The sequence below is a fragment of the Meles meles genome, chromosome 7, assembly GCF_922984935.1.
Source record: "Meles meles chromosome 7, mMelMel3.1 paternal haplotype, whole genome shotgun sequence".
NCBI lineage: Eukaryota > Metazoa > Chordata > Mammalia > Carnivora > Mustelidae > Meles > Meles meles.
In genome coordinates, this window is record NC_060072.1 from 90,336,823 (window position 1) to 90,353,754 (window position 16,932).

General features: G+C 51.8%; 1 protein-coding gene across 1 annotated transcript; it reads right to left on the reverse strand.

Annotated features, from left to right (window-relative positions):
• Positions 1-9: 9 nt before the first annotated feature.
• On the reverse strand, positions 10-15,947 carry ITGB7 (integrin subunit beta 7). The gene is made up of 16 exons (XM_046013960.1): positions 15,857-15,947; positions 9,315-9,391; positions 8,207-8,410; positions 6,340-6,541; positions 6,093-6,263; positions 5,114-5,355; positions 4,611-4,769; positions 4,203-4,298; positions 3,971-4,060; positions 2,957-3,103; positions 2,411-2,604; positions 1,813-2,036; positions 1,349-1,568; positions 1,002-1,210; positions 538-695; positions 10-280 (listed from the first exon to the last, which is right to left on the reverse strand). The coding sequence occupies exons 3-16, from the start codon at positions 8,405-8,407 to the stop codon at positions 200-202; spliced, it is 2,394 nt and encodes a 797-aa protein (XP_045869916.1). The 5' UTR covers positions 8,408-8,410; positions 9,315-9,391; positions 15,857-15,947; the 3' UTR covers positions 10-199.
• Positions 15,948-16,932: the final 985 nt, after the last annotated feature.

Genomic DNA, 16,932 nt, shown 5'->3' on the forward strand with positions numbered 1-16,932 from the left:
CAGCGGTGCTCTGAGGTAAGACTCTTTATTGTATATGGGGTGTGGGGGCTAACCCCCACTCATGAGGTAGGGAAGCGTGGTTGCGGGGGTAGGCAGCCCTCGGTATCACACTGAGAATGAAGTGGGTGGTGACCATTCCTCAGTAGTCCCCTTCTAGGCAGCTGAGAAGAGCCCTGGGAGGAGTGCTCCTCCCTCTGCTTCAGAGAAGGGGACTCCCTGCCTCCTGAAAGCGAGGGTTGACGGTGGTCGTGATGGCACTTCTGTAGAGAGGATTGCTGTCCTGGGAAAGGAGGTTGGAAACGATGAGGAAGAGTCCCTGGGCTTTCCTTTATCTAATCCTAAGAGGCCAACCTCAAACTTGAGCAGCTCCCCAAGAGCTGATGGAAGTTAGCAGCGGGGTGGGCCAGAGGAGGTACAGTCCAAAGTGAGGAGGCGGCCTAGTTGGAAGGAGCCAGGACTGGAGGGCGGGGTGGGCAGCAGAGAGCAAAGAGGTCCTAACCAGGGAGAGCCTAGTAGGGTAGGAGGCAGTCTTCCCACCTGCTTCCAGTTGAGCCGCTGTCGCTCCTTCTCAAAGCGTCTGAATTCTCGGCGATCATAAATTTCCACAGAAAGCCGATAAGCCAGAACTAGTCCCAGTCCCACTGCCACGATGCCCCCCACACAGCCCAGCACAATGGCCTGGGTGTGATCTGCTCCTATGGGGAAGAAACGGGGCCGTGGAGATTGATCAGCCATTGCCCAAAGTGTGTCCAGCCTCCCCAGCCCTGCCTATCCTTGAAAACAAAGGGAACCCAGCAGTGGCCAAGGTTATCCTCAGTGGCCAAGACCTTAGTCTTGTCCACTTGGTCCATCACCTCCACTTTTGCCTGGGCTCACTGCTCTACTTCAACCCCTAGCCTCGTTTCCCATTCTCTTCACCTCCCCAACCCGAGTTTTGAGGCCCTACCCATCAAACTTCCAGGGCTCCCTTTGGCATGTCCATAGCATCCCTGCCCACTTACTCTCTTTGGGTCTCACTCTGAGCACAACCTTGCCTCCGGCTCCCTCCTCCACCAGGAAGAAGAAAAGCTGGTTGTCCAGGGTCCTCTCTTTGCACCAGCCATCATCCAGGATAGGGGCCGAAGTCAGAGTCACATTGAGAGAGCCACAAGCCCTGCTGCAATTGAGGGCCAGGGGGCCAGTTCCAAAGGCCCCACACTCTGCACAGTCCCTGTCCAGTGGACACCAGTAGATTACCAGCTAGGCAGCTGTCACTCACACTAGACGGCAGGAAGGAGCAGGCAGATAGGAGTGGCTCTATGGGCCCTGCTGTGCCCCTGCTCCCAAGCCGCAGAACAGGAGGTCTCACCTGTATCTCTCACATGACGTCGCGCAGCCTGGGCACTGCTCACAGAGGGCACCGAAGTAGCCCTCCAAGCACTGGCAGCGGTTGCACCTGCACTCTCCGTGCCTGCTGCAGATAATTCCCTCGGGACTGGTACAGCTGTCGGTGTCCCCACTGCACTCACACGCTCTGCCAGTGCGGTTGGCGAAACAGTGACACAGTCCACATCGGCAGTGGCCAAAGCCTGGGGCAGAGCCATGCTCGGGCTGATAACCACGCTCCTCACACACAATGGGCATCACATGCCACCACAGGCTGCCTAGAGCTGGTCTCTTCCCGTGCATCCAACTCCCTCCCAAGGGTGCCTGACACCTCCAACTCCTAGGCCAGAACCTTCGATACTCACCCTTAAGGCCATGAAGTCCCCAGAGCCTAAATACCCTTGGGAGCCACTCTAACCCCTCCCTTCTCCCAAAGCCTGCAGGTACCTCCACAGAGGATGCCCTCGTGTCGCTCGCAGCCAGCATCATCACACTCGCACAGACTCCCGGAGCTCTGTCCGCTGCAGGTGCAGCGTCCACAATGACACCGTCCCTTCCCGCTGCACAAGGGCCCTGTCCCATTGGGGGACCGGCACCCAGATTCCAGATCGGGGGAAGACAGCTCAGCCTCAGAGCATTCACAGAGCCGTCCCAGGCGGCCAGGAGCACAGCTGGGAGGGGAAGGCAGAGGCAGAGTCAGGCAGAGCCAGGAAAGGGAAGGGTGGGTCAGAGGGTTACCATCCCTTGACCTATCTTTCCCAGGATCCTCTAAACCTAAGATCTCTAAAGAGTGGGAGAGAGATGAGTGGCTGAAGGGATGCTGGTATGTGGTTGAGCACCAAGGAGTAAAAGAGTGGAGGGGGTTCTGGTGGAGGGGAGGGTCTTGGCATATCTGGGAAACTTCAGATGAAAATCAGGGTGGAGTCTTGGGACATCTGGAAAAAGATGTCTAGAGATGCCAGTGGGAGGATAGAAGGACAGGAGGAATACTGGGCTTGGTCATGTGTGAGGAGTCACATGGCTGAAAGGAAGCAGGAGGCCTCACCTGCATACCCCGCATTGTAGGAGCCCCTGGCCATCACTGCAGTGGGGAGCCTGGGGCTGGGTGTCAGTGCAGTTACAATCACACAGAGTGTGCAGCTCCACAGTCAGCTCTTCTGAGAAGCCAAGGGCTCGCAGCCTCAGAAGCTGGGGCTCCGAGGAGCAGTGGGTAGCTTGGAGAGTAACCAAAAAATTCACCTGAGGACAATATGGGCAGAAATCAGACTTAAGGTCCTGTACACACACACACACACACACGCACGCACGCACGCACGCACGCACACACACACACACACACACACACGCCAAACCCATTGATCATCCAGAACCTATTCCTTAGGAAATTAAGGGATAAGATCGTGCTAACACTCATCTCTTAGAAACCCACTGGAGGAAGTCACTCATTAAACCCTTTCAGAAGGGATGGAGGGAGAACTACCCCACGCTTTTGCATTGTTCTCTATGTCTGCCCCCAATCTTTTCCTGCCTGCTTCAATTTCCCTCCCCCACCCCCACTTCCTTCCTTCTGCCTATCTCAGCTGGCTCTCACCGTCTGGTTGTTTCGGACGTGGTTGCACTGGCCCCGGTCCCCAGCCTCACCCTCCCTCTTCTCAGGATCCCCACACTGAGATTCGTATGAGATGTGGACCCCCGGAGGGAGTGGAGAGTGTTCGAGGGTCACCGTGGAGGACAGGCTCTGTGGAGGGGAGACAGTGAGTAACCACGTGAAGGCAGGACTCCAACCCCACCTTGTGCCCTCTGCAGCCATTCCAAATTCCACCACAAGCCTGCCCTCGGCCTGCCATGGGGCCCCTTGTAACATGCAGGAGCTGCTTCTCATACGCCCAATCAGGATATACAACCTGTACATGTAAAACGCTCGAGGGCAGAGTCTTTCAATTGAGTTTGCCCTGGGAAATTGGATCCTGTCTCAGATTTTCTCACTGTGGCTTTAGGATATGATCCCCGTCATAAGACGCCTGTAGCATGGTTACAGAGCTAAGCCCAAGAAACACTTAAGGATCTTTATGGTTCTTTCTACCTGTAAAATTCTATGGTTCCTGTGAAAAATGCCTCTGAATTATTTGTAAGCTCAGTGAAAGTAGGTCCAGATGTTATTTTCCTTATGGATCAACTGGGGCACAAATGCCAGCCCTTCTGTCTGTCCTCTGTGTGACCCTGGGCAAGTCATTCAGCCCCCTGTGTCCATATTCTCATCTATAAAATAGGGATGCTAATAGTTAGCAGGGGTTCAGTGGGATAAGTGGGAAGGCAAACAGCATGAGCACTTAAGACAGTGTTTGGCATGAAATACTGGCTCAATGAATGTTCCTTTCCTTCCTTGCCCAGAGCAGGGCTCTGTGTTCCACGCAAGTCAGACACTTCAGATGTACAAGTGTCAGCCAATCTGAGTGAACGATTAATGACAGCCATAGACGAACTCTAGGTAGGAGCCGTGGAGGGCTACACCAAAAGGCGATCAGTCCTTCTCAGTTCTGCCACCTCCTCAAAGGCCCCTTCCCAGGGCCTGCACTCGCCATGCTGCCCAGTCTCAGCCCCTTACCTTATAAGCATCCATGATGAGCTGCACCACGTTGCTGGAGTCCTCGCTCAACTCCCCCACTGCAGACTTAGGAATCAGTTTACTCAGCTCCTAGTTTATGAGGAGTTGAAGGAAATGGGCTTCTGGAGGGTCTGGAAGGGGGGTGAGGATGTATGGGGAGGAGGAGAGTGGGTCTTTGAGGGAACTGAGAAAGGCTCACGGCGGGAAGGTCCGGCATTCAGACAGCTCTCACCTGGTAGACAGGCAGCGTGGCACTGGTGACGGCAAAGATGGGCTGGATATTTGCCGCAGACAGGGCCTGGGCTACTTGACCCACAGAGGGGTAGTCCTGGGCAGGGAGCAGGGACAAGGTGAGCTCTGCCAGCCTCCCCCACAACATCCAATATGCCCTCTGCCCAGGAAGTCCAGGAACCAGGGTTCCATCAGCTAGAGGAACCCTGGAGGCTCAGCAAGGAGGAGGGAGGGGCTAGGGAGTGGGGTGACATGGGTTTCTGTCTGACCAGTGGGGGGACATGGAGAAGAGGAGCTCCTGGGGAAGAGGGCAGGGTGGTCACTGGTAAGGGCAAGGAGGCAGGGGTGGGGGGCCTGGGCGTAGAGGAGGGGTGGCTCCAATAGGGGTGGGGCAAGGGTAGAGACTCACAAACTCTGGGCTGCGACGATAGAGGCCATCGCTGTCCAAGTGGCAGTGCCCATCGCTGGGCATGAAAATGCCACCCAACTTCCCATCCCCAGCTGTGTGGAACGTGTCGTCTGAAGTGAACACCAGCAAGCGGAACACATTCCTCCAGCCAATCTGATCCTGGGATTGGGGGGGTGGGAGTTAGGCTGTGCACCTTGTTCTATGAGCCAAGGATCTGCCAGCCTCATTCTGCGTCAGTTTGTGTACCCCCTGTCTCCAGCCCCCTGCTTCTCCCCAGCCCCCCAAACATGGTCACTGCTAGTGGAGACCTTCTTATGAACTAAAAAAACATGCCTCTTCCTTAAGGTACTTTACTCCAATCCACCAGGAAATTGTTCAAATGAATATGCAAACTACAGTGGGGATGGTACAAAGGGCACTCCTAGAATTGGGCACTGCATGACCCTAGGTGGCAGTCTCCCCAAACAGTGCTTCTGACCCAGATGCCCTCCCCACGTCCTCACCTGACAGAGTGCAGCCTGCAGAATGGCATCAAAGCCACCTTCAGGCGAGTCCAGATTTCCAGACACATTCTGGCGCCCCACCTCCCGCTCAAAGGCCTTAGCATCCCCAGTCAGCGACAGCACATGGCGAAAGCTGAAGGGTGGCTGGCAGCGCTCCAGCCGGGTGGGACAGGGGTGGCGAAGTTTGGAGGACACCGTGCTCACAAAGGGCATCACCGTTTTGTCCACGAAGGAGCCAAAGCCTGGGAGGGCGGAAATCATGAGGGCTGTGCCAGAAGTCTCTGGCTAGCTGCAGGGTGGAAGGGCCTCTGCTGAGGGCTCAGAAGGCAGAGGTCCATGGGAAGCGGTGGCGGGTGGTCAGGGGGGCAGTCACAGAGGAGTAGAGGAGATAATGAGAGCGAGTGCCCCCAGCGTGGAGGGTCCAAGTATCTGGCCTACTTGGCCAGTGGGGGCTGGGTGGGGGGAGCAAAAGGTTTGGATCACTGGTTCAGGGCAGTGGGGTATGGAGGAGATCAAGAGGAGGACACAGTGGCAGTCAGGCAGGGTCTCTGGAGGACGGAGATGGAATAGGGTATAGCCTGATGCAAAGGAGGGCATCTTGAACAAGGGAGATGTGAGTGCAGAAGGCGCAGCCAGGGACAGTGGCATTTAGCCCTTGTCGGAGGGACACAGATGGGGCTGAGACAGTGGCGTCAGGGCAGTATCTGGGTTGATAGATCCAGGGCGCCCTGACTGACCCCGTCTGACCCTGTCTGAACCCCATCTGACTAGACTCTGGGACTCAGTTACCCCTCCTGTAGAATGAGTGCTCCTACTGGACAGCCTCTTAAATCCCCTCCAGTTCTGTCCTGGAAGATGAATGCCTTTGGGAGGACAGACCAGAAACCCGTTTCCTGAGCAGGTCTGCTAAAAACTGGGAGAGGGCAGGTAGGGGCCCAAGCTCCCGCAGGGGGAGGCCGAGGGCCGGCGGGGCGCTCACCAATACGCACGGAGTGTGTGACCTGCTGCAGCTGCACCAGCAGGTCGTGCCCGAGCTGGCGCACACGCTCCAGGTCGTCCTTCATGGAGTAGCTCAGGTCCATGAGGTAGTACAGGTCGACGGGGTATCCCGGGGCCCGGAGGAAGCGCACGCGGAGCTGCTGCGGCTCCCCTGGGGGCGGGCGTGGGTCAGCGGGCGGGAGATGGCACCCCGGCCCCGCCCTCCGGCCCCGCCCCCGGGGACTCACCGGGCCGCAGTGTGACCCGCACCCGCTGCGGCGCCAGCTGCGTGGCCCCCTCGCCGCGGGTACCCGGGCTCAGCGGCTGGTCCTGCAGCACCTCCAGCCGGCCGCGGGGCTCCTCCAGCTCCTCCAAAGGGCAACCACGGGCCAGCAGCTCCTGTCGCCGGCCGCAGCGCCGCTCCTCCGCTAACCCCGACGCGGTGAAGTTCTGAGTCCAAGGGGAAGCGCGTCGGGACTCTGGTTCCCCACGGACCCTCCACCCCAACACCTGCGGTCCAGGCCGCTCCCGACCCTCCCCTCACAGTGCCCTGAGCCCCTCGGATGCCCTCCCCTCTCCGTCCCTCCACAGCCACCTCCAAACCTGGTTCTGTCTTGTCAGAGCCCACTTCCTCTAGCACCCCACCTCCTCTCTGCTCATCTAGACAACCCCCTCTCCCTAGCCACCTACCTTTCTCCTCCCCACAGCGCCACAGACTTCCTGTTGAGATCTCAGGCACCTCACTACCACAAGAAAAGGAGCCTGGTCTCCTAGTCCAAGCTCTCCTGCATGCTCAGGCCAAAACGGGAAAGCTGGTCAGGTTAAGACCCAGGCTAAGTTCCCTGGAGGGGGAAGGACCAGGACAGAACAAGAGACTCCTCACCACCCAGCTCCCACCCCCGTGTCTGGTCCCTTGGGGACTGGCTGGGAAGTGGCAGAGGAAGGAAATGGTTACAGTGGCTTCTCAACTGGCCCTGGTGCCAGTCTTAGGTCCAGAGATTGAAGGAGGCAGACTGGTAGGTGTCTGCCTCGCCCCTCTCTGCTCTCTGTCTCCCGCAGACTCTGAGTCTCCTCTTCCTGTCCTCCCAGATTCACAGGGTGCCTTTCTCCCAGGCTGGCTCAGCCTCCACTCAGCTTCTGTAGCTCTGCCTTCTAGAGAGTTTGCCCTCATCTCTGATCGAACTCTCCCTTTTCCTACCCCCCAGCTCACGTACCCACCATGCTCTGCCACTCCATGAGCCCTGTCTCTTTAAGACACAAACAAAGAACCGCCTCATTTGACAGGCCAGGGAGACACCTCCTCTCCAGCATCCTTCTGGGCCACTTGGGTAGATCAAGCCTTTCCCCCAAAGCCTACCCTCTTCTGCCTCCTTCCCTTCTACTCTCCCAGCCACAGGAGACTACATACCTTGGGAAGGCTATGCCCCTGCACCCCCAACACAGACTCAGAGAACCAGTCATATACTTTCTGTTAGGGACTAACCCCCAATGTGATGATAAAGCATTTGGAGATGGAGCCTCTGGGAAGAAATGAGGGTTAGTTGAGATCATGAAGGGAGAACCCTCACGTGTGGGGGGGGTGGAATTGATGCCATTATAAGAAGAGGCACCAGAGAGCTTGTCTACAGCCTGACTACAGGCCCGGGAGAGGGCTCTCACCAGGAACCAAAATGAATACCACCTTGATCTTGGATCTAGGCTCCAGGACTGTGAGAAATAAATCCCTGTTGCTTAAGCCACACAGTCTGTGGTATGTTGTTATGGCTCCCTGAGCTGACAAACACTTTCTCACATGTACACGTGTGCCAAAGCTCGCTCTACCTGTATGCAAGTGTGAGTCCCAGCAAGAACATACTTCCACCAAATGTAAGGTCACCAAGTCTTCTCCAGAGATACACAAATACACAGACACATAAGTGTATACACACAAGACCCTTGCACACACATGCATGCACACACACACAGTCACACACAGGAGTCCTAGGTGCACAAACTCACCCATGGGACTACCGAGTGCACCCAGAAATCACACATTTGCCCACACAATCACGCACAGAGCTCTGTTCTGCACGTACACCTATACACAGGCTTCAAAGGCCACAGGCCCAGCTTTACCAGTTGCTTGCACCATGCACAGCTTGGGTGTGAGAGGATGCACTCCCGGCAGGAGGAGGCGGGCTGGCAGGACCCCTGCAGGGATGGATCAGGATCCCTCCATTCTGTGGCCTTCTCGGACAGGGAGATCATGGCATCCAACTCACTCTCCCCTCTGCTCAGGACCAGCAGGAAAACAAGGACCACGGGCAAAGCCACCATGGCCTACAATAGGACATAAAGGGTGACACATGGGTCCTTAAGGAAGGGCCTCCAAGCTCTCCATCCTCTAAACTTAGCCTGTGTTTGTCACTTTCAAAACTCTGCCTCAGGGGCGCCTGGCTGGCTTAGTTCTAGAGCATGCAACTTTTGATCAAGCCCCACCTTGGGTGTAGAGTTTACTTAAGAAAACAAACAAACAGGGGCGCCTGGGTGGCTCAGTGGATTAAGCCGCTGCCTTCGGCTCAGGTCATGGTCTCAGGGTCCTGGGATCAAGCCCCGCGTCGGGCTCTCTGCTCTGCAGGGAGCCTGCTTCCTCCTCTCTCTCTGCCTGCCTCTCTGCCTACTTGTGACCTCTCTCTGTCAAATAAATAAATAAAATCTTTAAAAAAAAAAAAAGAAAGAAAAGAAAACAAACAAACCTCTACCTCAAATCTTTATCTCCTCTGAGAGTCTCTCCCTGTGTATTCAGCTGTTTCTTTAAAATGTCAGGAAGATAGGGCACCTGGGCCTGGGTGGCTCAGTTGGTTAAGCAACTGCCTTCAGCTCAGGTGATGATCCCAGGGTCATGGAATCGAGCCCCACATCGGGCTCCCTGCTCAGCGGAGGAGTCTGCTTCTCCCTCTCCTCCTGCTCATGCTTTCTCTCTCTTGCTCAGTCTCTCTCTTTCAAATAAATAAATAAAATCTTAAAAAAAAAATTGTCGGGAAGAGGCAGCCACCACACGTGGGTAGGAGCCTCAGAGAAGTCCTGTCCCTCCTTTGCGCAGACTTTGCCAGGGCCAAGGTGGGCACAATGGCGTAACAAGAGTCTGGGGACTAGCCCCGGAAGCACTAAGGTCTACACCCACCAATGTCTAATCACCAAGATTCCAAGGCACAGTGGAAACAGAACCAAACCGGAAACACACCAAGTTCTGGTCCTGCTTCAGTCACTCGCTGGCTGTATGGCCAATCAGACTTTTTCTCTGGGCCTTAGTTCCCACATCTGTAAAGAGAGAGAGTTAAATAAATAATCTGACAGGCCTTGCAGTTTTCATAATCTTGGATTCTAAATAAAGGAACAGGGGTGCCTGGGTGGCTCAGTTGGTTGAGCGTCTACTTTGGGCTCAGGTCATGATCTCAGGGTCCTGGGACTGAGCCCCATATTGGGCTCCCTGCTCAGCAGGGAGTCTGCTTCTTCCTTTCCCTCTGCCTCCTCCCCACTGCTCATGCTCTGTCTCTGTCTCTCTTTCAAATAAAGAAATAAAATCTTGGGGCGCCTGGATGGCTCAGTGGATTAAGCCGCTGCCTTCGGGCTCAGGTCATGATCTCAGGGTCCTGGGATCGAGCCCCGCATCGGGCTCTCTGCTCCGCAGGGAGCCTGCTTCCCTTCCTCTCTCTCTGCCTGCCTCTCTGCCTACTTGTGATCTCTCTCTCTCTGTCAAATGAATAAATAAAATCTTAAAAAAAAAAAAGAAATAAAATCTTTTTAAAAAGAGAAAAAACATTAAAGAAAGAGAGAGAAAGAAAGAAAAGAAAAGAAAAAAAGAAAGAAAGAGGGTCAAGTGTTCTAAATTTAAGGGAGGAAAGTCAGGGAATAAGAATGAGAGGAAGAGGGGTGCCTGGGTGGCTCAGTGGGTTAAAGCCTTTGCCTTTGGCTCAGGTCATGATCCTGGGGTCCTGGGGTCTTGGGGTCCTGGGGCTCTCTGCTCAGCAGGGAGCCTGCCTCCTCCTCCTCTCTCTCTCTGCCTGCTTCTCTGCTTACATGTGATCTCTGTCTGTCAAATAAGTAAATAAAATCTTTAAAAAAAAAAAAAGAATGAGAGGAAGGAAGACTAGAGCTAATGAAGGAGTGTGTGAGAGAGACAGCGAAGGTAGCTGACATGGTAGCAAGAGGAATAAAGATTAAACCATAAGAGAAATTTCTAAAGGCCTGGGATAATGCAGGAAGGCAAGCCACGGTTGGTAAACTTTTCTCTTTCTTGTATGTTGCACAGAGCAAATATAGACTGAAGAAAGAGCCTGAAGGCAGGGTAGTTCCTGGAATGACTTCCAGGGAAAACTAGGCAAATTTCTGATTGTTAAAAACTTATTAATTGGGGCACCTGGGTGGCTCAGTGGGTTAAGCCTCTGCCTTCAGCTCAGGTCATGATCTCAGGGTCCTGGGATTGACCCCCACATCAGGCTCTCTGCTCAGCGGGATGCCTGCTTCCCCCTCTCTCTCTGCCTGCCTCTCTGCCTACTTGTGATATCTGTCTGTCAAATAAATAAATAAAATCTTTTTTAAAAAGAGAGACAAAAATCAGAAAGTTAAGGGGGCTCCTGGGTGGTGCAGTCGGTTAAGTGTCTGACTCTGGGTTTTCAGCTTGTGTCCTGATCTCAGGGTCAAGAGATAGAGTCCTTTGTCCCTCTGTCTCTGTGCCCAGCACGGTGTCTGCTTGACACTCTCTCTCCCTCTGTCTCTCTCCTCTGTGTGCAAGCGCACTTTCTGTCAAATAAATAAATATATTTTAAAAATCAGAAAGGTACATTGCAATGACCTTTTTTTACAGAGATGGAAAAGTTAGTCCTATACTTCCCATGGAATTGCATGGGACCCCGAATACCCAAAACAATCTTGAAAAAGAATGAAATCAGAGGTCTCTCACATCTTTCAAACCTTACTAGAAAGCTACAGTGATCAAGACAATGTGGCATGTAGATCAAGGGTAGGCATGTAGATCAATGAAATAAAATCAAGAATCCAGAAATAAATTCATCCATTTACAGCCAAATGATTTGCAACAAGGGTGCCAAACTACTCGATGGGGAGAGAACAGCCTTTAACAAATGGTGCTGGGATGACTGGCTATCCACATGTGAAAGAAGGAAGTTGGACTCCTACCTCACCACATATACAAAAATTAACTGAAAATGCATCAACAACCTAAATGTAAGTCCTTGAACTATAAATTCTTTGAAGAAAATGGAGGGGTAAATCTTCACAGCCTTGGACTTGACAATGGATTTTTTTTTTAGGATTTTATTTATTTATTTGACAGAGAGAGATCACAAGCAGGCAGAGAGGCAGGCAGAAAGAGAGGGGGAGAAGCAGGCTCCCTGCTAAGCAGAGAATCCAATGTGGGGCTCCACCCCAGGAGCCTGAGATCATGACCAGAGCCAAAGGCAGAGGCCTAAACCACTGAGCCACCCAGGTGCCCCTTGACAATGGATTCTTAATGAGGACATCAAAAACACAAGCAACAAAAGAAAAAAAAATAGGTCAATTGGACTTCATAAAAGTATAAATGTGTAAATATAAAACTTTTGTGCTTCAAAGAGCACTATGGAGAAGACGAAAAGACAAGCTACAGAAAGTGAGGAAATATTTGCAAATCATATATCTGGAAAGGATCCAGAACATATAAAGAACTCTTCCAACTCAACAACTAAAAGGCAAACCACCCCATTTTTATTTTTTTATTTTTATTTTTTTAAGATTTTATTTATTTACTTGACAGACGAAGATCACAAGTAGGCAAAGAAGCAGGCAGAGAGAGAGAGAGAGGGAAGCAGGCTCCCTGCCGAGCAGAGAGTCTAATGCGGGGCTTGATCCCAGGACCCTGAGACCATGACCCAAGCTGAAGGCAGAGGCTTTAACCCACTGAGCCACCCAGGAGCCCCTAACCACGCCATTTTTAAATGGCAGAGAAATTACATAGATATTTCTTTGAAGAAGGTAGACAAACAGCCAACAAGCACAGAAAAAGATGCTCAACACCATTAATCATCAGGGAAATGCCAATCAAATACCACAGTGAGGGGCACCTGGGTGGCTCAGTGGGTTAAAGCCTCTGCCTTCGGCTCGGGTCATGATCCCAGGGTCCTGGGTCCGAGCCCCACATCAGGCTCTCTGCTCCGCAGGGAGCCTGCTTCCTCCTCTCTCTCTGCCTGCCTCTCTGCCTAGTTGTGATTTCTCTCTGTCAAATAAATAAAATATTTAAAAAAAAATACCACAGTGAGATACCACTTCATACCCAGTAAATGGCTATATTAAAATTTTTTAATATATATATTTTTAAATTTTATGTATTTATTTGACAGAGAGAGATCACAAGTAGGCAGAGAGGCAGGCAGAGAGAGAGAGGAGGAAGCAGGCTCCCTGCTGAACAGAGAGCCCGACGCGGTCTCAATCCCAAGACCCTGAGATCATGACCTGAGCCAAAGGCAGAGGCTTAATCCACTGACACACCTAGGCACCCCGGCTATATTAAATTTTTTAAAAAATAGAAAAAGAGGATGTACAGAATATGGAACCATCGTATATTGCTGGTGGGAATGTAAAATGGTACGACAGAGTTTGATAAATCCCCAGTAAGTTACTTAAAACAAAAATTTGTACATGAACCTTCATAGCAGTACTATTCACAATAGCCTCAAGGTAGAAACAACGCAAATGTCCATCGGCTGATGAACAGATAGACAAAATGTGTTATCTCCACACGATGGAATATTATTTGGCCATAGGAAGTAATGAAGTCCTGACACATGCTGCAACATGAAACTTGAAACTTGAAAGTTGAAACTTGAAAACGCAATGCTAAGTGAATGAAACCAGTCAAAAAAACACACACTGTACAATTCGGTTTATGGGAACTCTTATGACTAGACAAATCCCCAGAAACAGAAAATAGATGGTCATTGCAGGGGGAGCTGGGGAGGAGGGAAGGATGAGGAATAACCACTTGATGGGCAGTTTTGTTCTTGAGTGAAGGGAAAGTTCTGGAACTAGATAGCAGTGATGGTTGTACAACATTGTAAGGGTACTTAATGCCACTGAACTGAACACTTAAAATGGTTAAAATGATCAATTTTAGGGACACCTGGGTGGCTCAGTTGGTTAGGTGTCTGCCTTCGGCTTGGGTGGTGATCCCAGGGTCCTGGCATCGAGCCCCCCAGAGACAGGCTCTCTGCTCAGTGGAGAGCCTGCTTCTCCCTCTCCCTCTGCCTGCTGCTCCACCTGCTTGTGCACTGGCGTGAGCTTTCTCTCTTTCTCTGTCTCTACCTGAAATAAATAAATAAAATCTAAAAAAAAACCTTACAAAATTATAAATTTTATGTGCATTTTATCACATAAAAAATCAAAGCATTTACAAATCTCCCACTCCTATCCCCCATCCTTCCATTTCCACACCTCACTCCAAATAAATAACCATCGCTTTTTTTTATTATCTTTTGTTGTTTATAATCCTTCTAGGGATTATTTTATGTATATACAAACTAATATAAGTATATACGTTCTTCAAATGGTCAAATCAAATGACAGATTTCTATGATCACATTCTAGAATACACGCAGTTTTGCCCCCTTTTTTTTCTTTCAATTACTTTTCTTGGAAACCTGTTACTGAAGAAAATAAAGAACTTGCTTGTCATTTTCACAGCCATATAGATTTCCACTTAGCACGGATGTATCACATTACAGTTAATCTCTCATGGGGATTTAAATTGCTTCTAATTGCTCACTATTGAAACTAATGCTGCAATGTAAATTCATGTACTTATCATTTCACATGTGTGTGAGTGAATCTGTAGGGTATATCCCTGGAAGAAGGGACGCCTGAGTGAGTCAGTTGATTAAGCATCCGCCTTCAGCTCAGGTCATGATCCTGGGGTCCTGAGATTAAGCCCCACATCAGGCTCCTTGCTCCGTGGGGAGCCTGCACCTCTCTCTGCTTGTGCTCTCCCTCTCTCTCTCTCTGGCAAATAAATGAATAATTTTTTTAAAGTCCCCGGAAGAGGATTTGTAGGGTCAATAAATAGGTATCACTTATAATGTTGGCGCATTATCATTGACATAACCACTTTAGCAACTGTGTCGGTTTATATTCCCACCAGTGGTGTGTGTATGAGAAAGGCCAACTAAGTCCTTGGCCTGAAGCACCTGCCTCTTCCTCCTCCTGGGTCTAGATTCAAATGGATGCTCTATACAGCGTGGGGAAGGGGTGGGGTGCCAAGTTGTTGACCTCAGCTGTTCTACCACTTAGGACCTTGGGTGCTATATATATATATGTATATGTCTCGGGGCCCCCCTCCTGTGTAAGGTCGGCCCACGGCTCAGGCTCTGTAACCTCAACCCTGCTTGCTCTGCACGCCTGTGGTCAAAGAGGCCAACGATGCTGCAGCACAAAGCCCAGTTTTGACTCATCTGTCAAGGCGGGGCCCCCAGGATTGGACATATCCAGAGACCTCAAACCCACTCATCTCCCCTAAAGGGAGCCCTTGGGACTCCCTGCCCAGGACTTCCCATCCCCCTTCTCCCAATTTTCCCTCTTCTTTCTAACGGGGATACACGACCTACAGCTTGTTTCTGTTCATTTCTCCCCCCCACCCACTCAAAAATTTGATGATTTTTATTTATTTATTTGACAGAGATCACAAGTAGGCAGAGAGGCAGGCAGAGAGAGAGGAAGGGAAGCAGGCTCCCTGCCGAGTAGAGAGCCTGACATGGGGCTCCATCCCAGGACCCTGAGATCATGACCCAAGCCGAAGACAGAGGCCTTAACCCACTGAGCCACCCAAGCGCCCCTCTTCTCCACTTCTGTACAGCATTTTGTTTTACTTCCTTTTCCCTCTTATCCTAATCATAGAGCAGCAGGGCTGTCAACTTCATCCCCCTCTTTTTACAAACCTGAATCCCAGGGCGTTAAGTGACCGTGAACAGGGATTAAGACAGGTGAGACTCATCAAAAGTTGTGTCTTCTCCCCATCAGCTCCAGTGGGCTCCACCTGATCGATCCCCTTTCTCTTCCCTTGAGGGGATCTTCTGCCATCTTCCCTTCTTTCCCTCTGTAGTTGTCCCATTTTCCTGGCCTCGATTCTGACTCCAGTACACACCCTAACATTCCCCCTTCACCATCTGAGAAACAGAGGTAGCCCTGAGAAATAGGTTTGCCCAACCTATTCAGATCTCCCAAATCAGGTGGAATCCTCTGCTGCCCACTCAGCAGCACAAGGAGGGAAGAGAGCAGAGCCACTGGGCCACCATCCCCCAAGACTGTGGTAGCCACTGTCAAGCTGTCACTGGCAGATCTGAGCTGAGCACCAGTCACTAGGCAGCTGGGGTAGCCGCTGGGAAGTCACACTGGGAGAGCCCTACCTTGACATAATCTTTGGCACATGGCGGGCTCTCCAATGATAGCAGTCATACACTCCCCTACCTTCTTTGCCTCCCTCTCCAGCCCCACTTTTGGGAAACCCATGCAGGAGAGATAGGTAGGGGTGAGGCGAGGAGAGCTTGAGAAATTGGAGGAGGGAACTGGGAAGAGGATCTTAGGAATTCAGAAAGGAGTTCAGAGCCTTTCTCCAGTCTCAGCCAGATCTTGGGCATCTTTGGGTCAGAGCCCAGAGCCCTATTCCCTGGAGGTGATAGGGAGCAGGCAGGGGTTGGGTTGTAAGGAGAGGAGGCAGAGGGCTGGTGCCCTAGTACTCACAGGTGCATGCCACAGAGCAGCTCTTCCTCCAGCAGCGGTGGCCTTTGTGTACTGATCTGGGAGGCTGCAGAGGAGGAAGTGACACGCCCTAGGGTGGGGTGGGGTGGAGGAGATTTGGGGGTGGTGGGGTAACTGACCTAGGAGAAGGTGGAGCCCATAGGAGTGGAACTGAGCCGAGGGGTTTTTGATGATACAGGGAAGCAAGGAAGCTTGTGTGGCTACCAAGACCCTATGACATGCTGGGGTGTCCCACGATATTACAATTAACCCATGACACAGCCAAAGGTTAATATTCCCCCAGCCCCCAAATTTTACAGATATAGAGGCAAAGAGGAAAGATAGATGTTGTGTTTCAGAGGTAAGAAATGAAAATATTTGCCCAAGTCCACATAGCTAACAATTCGCTGGTGTGGGCTTTCCCTCCAGGGCTGCCTGCTTCCCAAGTTGGTGTGACCTCTCCACTTCTTCATACAGGAACATGATAGGAAAGGAAGAAATAGGGAGGCAGTAAGCACCGGGAAGGGGAATGTTAGGGACTATGGGCACTCATTTTGAAAACCCAGTGCCCACTCTTATCATGCTGGGGGCTGAACGCCACAGGCTCTGGGGCCAAACAGCCTGAGCTCCAATCCTGGATCTCTCATGACAGCCCTGAGAACTTCTGCAGTTACTTAATCTTCCTGTGGCTTCCTCTCATCAGTCCCAGGGAACTGAGGATTGCCATGAGAATTAAATGAGCTAAAATCACATCAACTGCTTCCAAGAGAACCCGGGACAACCTAAGGGCTTGATAATAGATTCCGTGGATGAGAAGGAACACGGTGAGAAGCAGAGAGGCTGAGAAATTCAAGGTCCGGCCAGCTGGGAAGTTGGAGATGGACACGGGGCCAGGCTCAGAGAATGAGACTAGGGGGCCCCTGTGCCAAGAAGGCAGCGGTGGAGGCTGGGAAAGGCGGAGAGGAGGGAAATGGGAGAAGCTGAGGGTGGGGTCACGGCCACTGGAGCAAGGGCAAGGATGAAGCCTGGGAGGAGAAGGGGTTGTGGAAAATACCCGCTCCCAGCCCACGCTTGACCAC

Bases quoted from the DNA above. Each gene is read 5' to 3' on its own strand.
- ITGB7 (XM_046013960.1), bottom strand. From the start codon at position 8,407: ATGGTGGCTTTGCCCGTGGTCCTTGTTTTCCTGCTGGTCCTGAGCAGA. The intron at 6,264-6,339 runs GTGAGTCCCCGG...GCCCGCCCCCAG, and splicing joins GCGGGTCACACTGCGGCCCG to GGGAGCCGCAGCAGCTCCGC. The intron at 696-1,001 runs GTAAGTGGGCAG...TCTTCCCCATAG, and splicing joins CAGAGTGAGACCCAAAGAGA to GAGCAGATCACACCCAGGCC.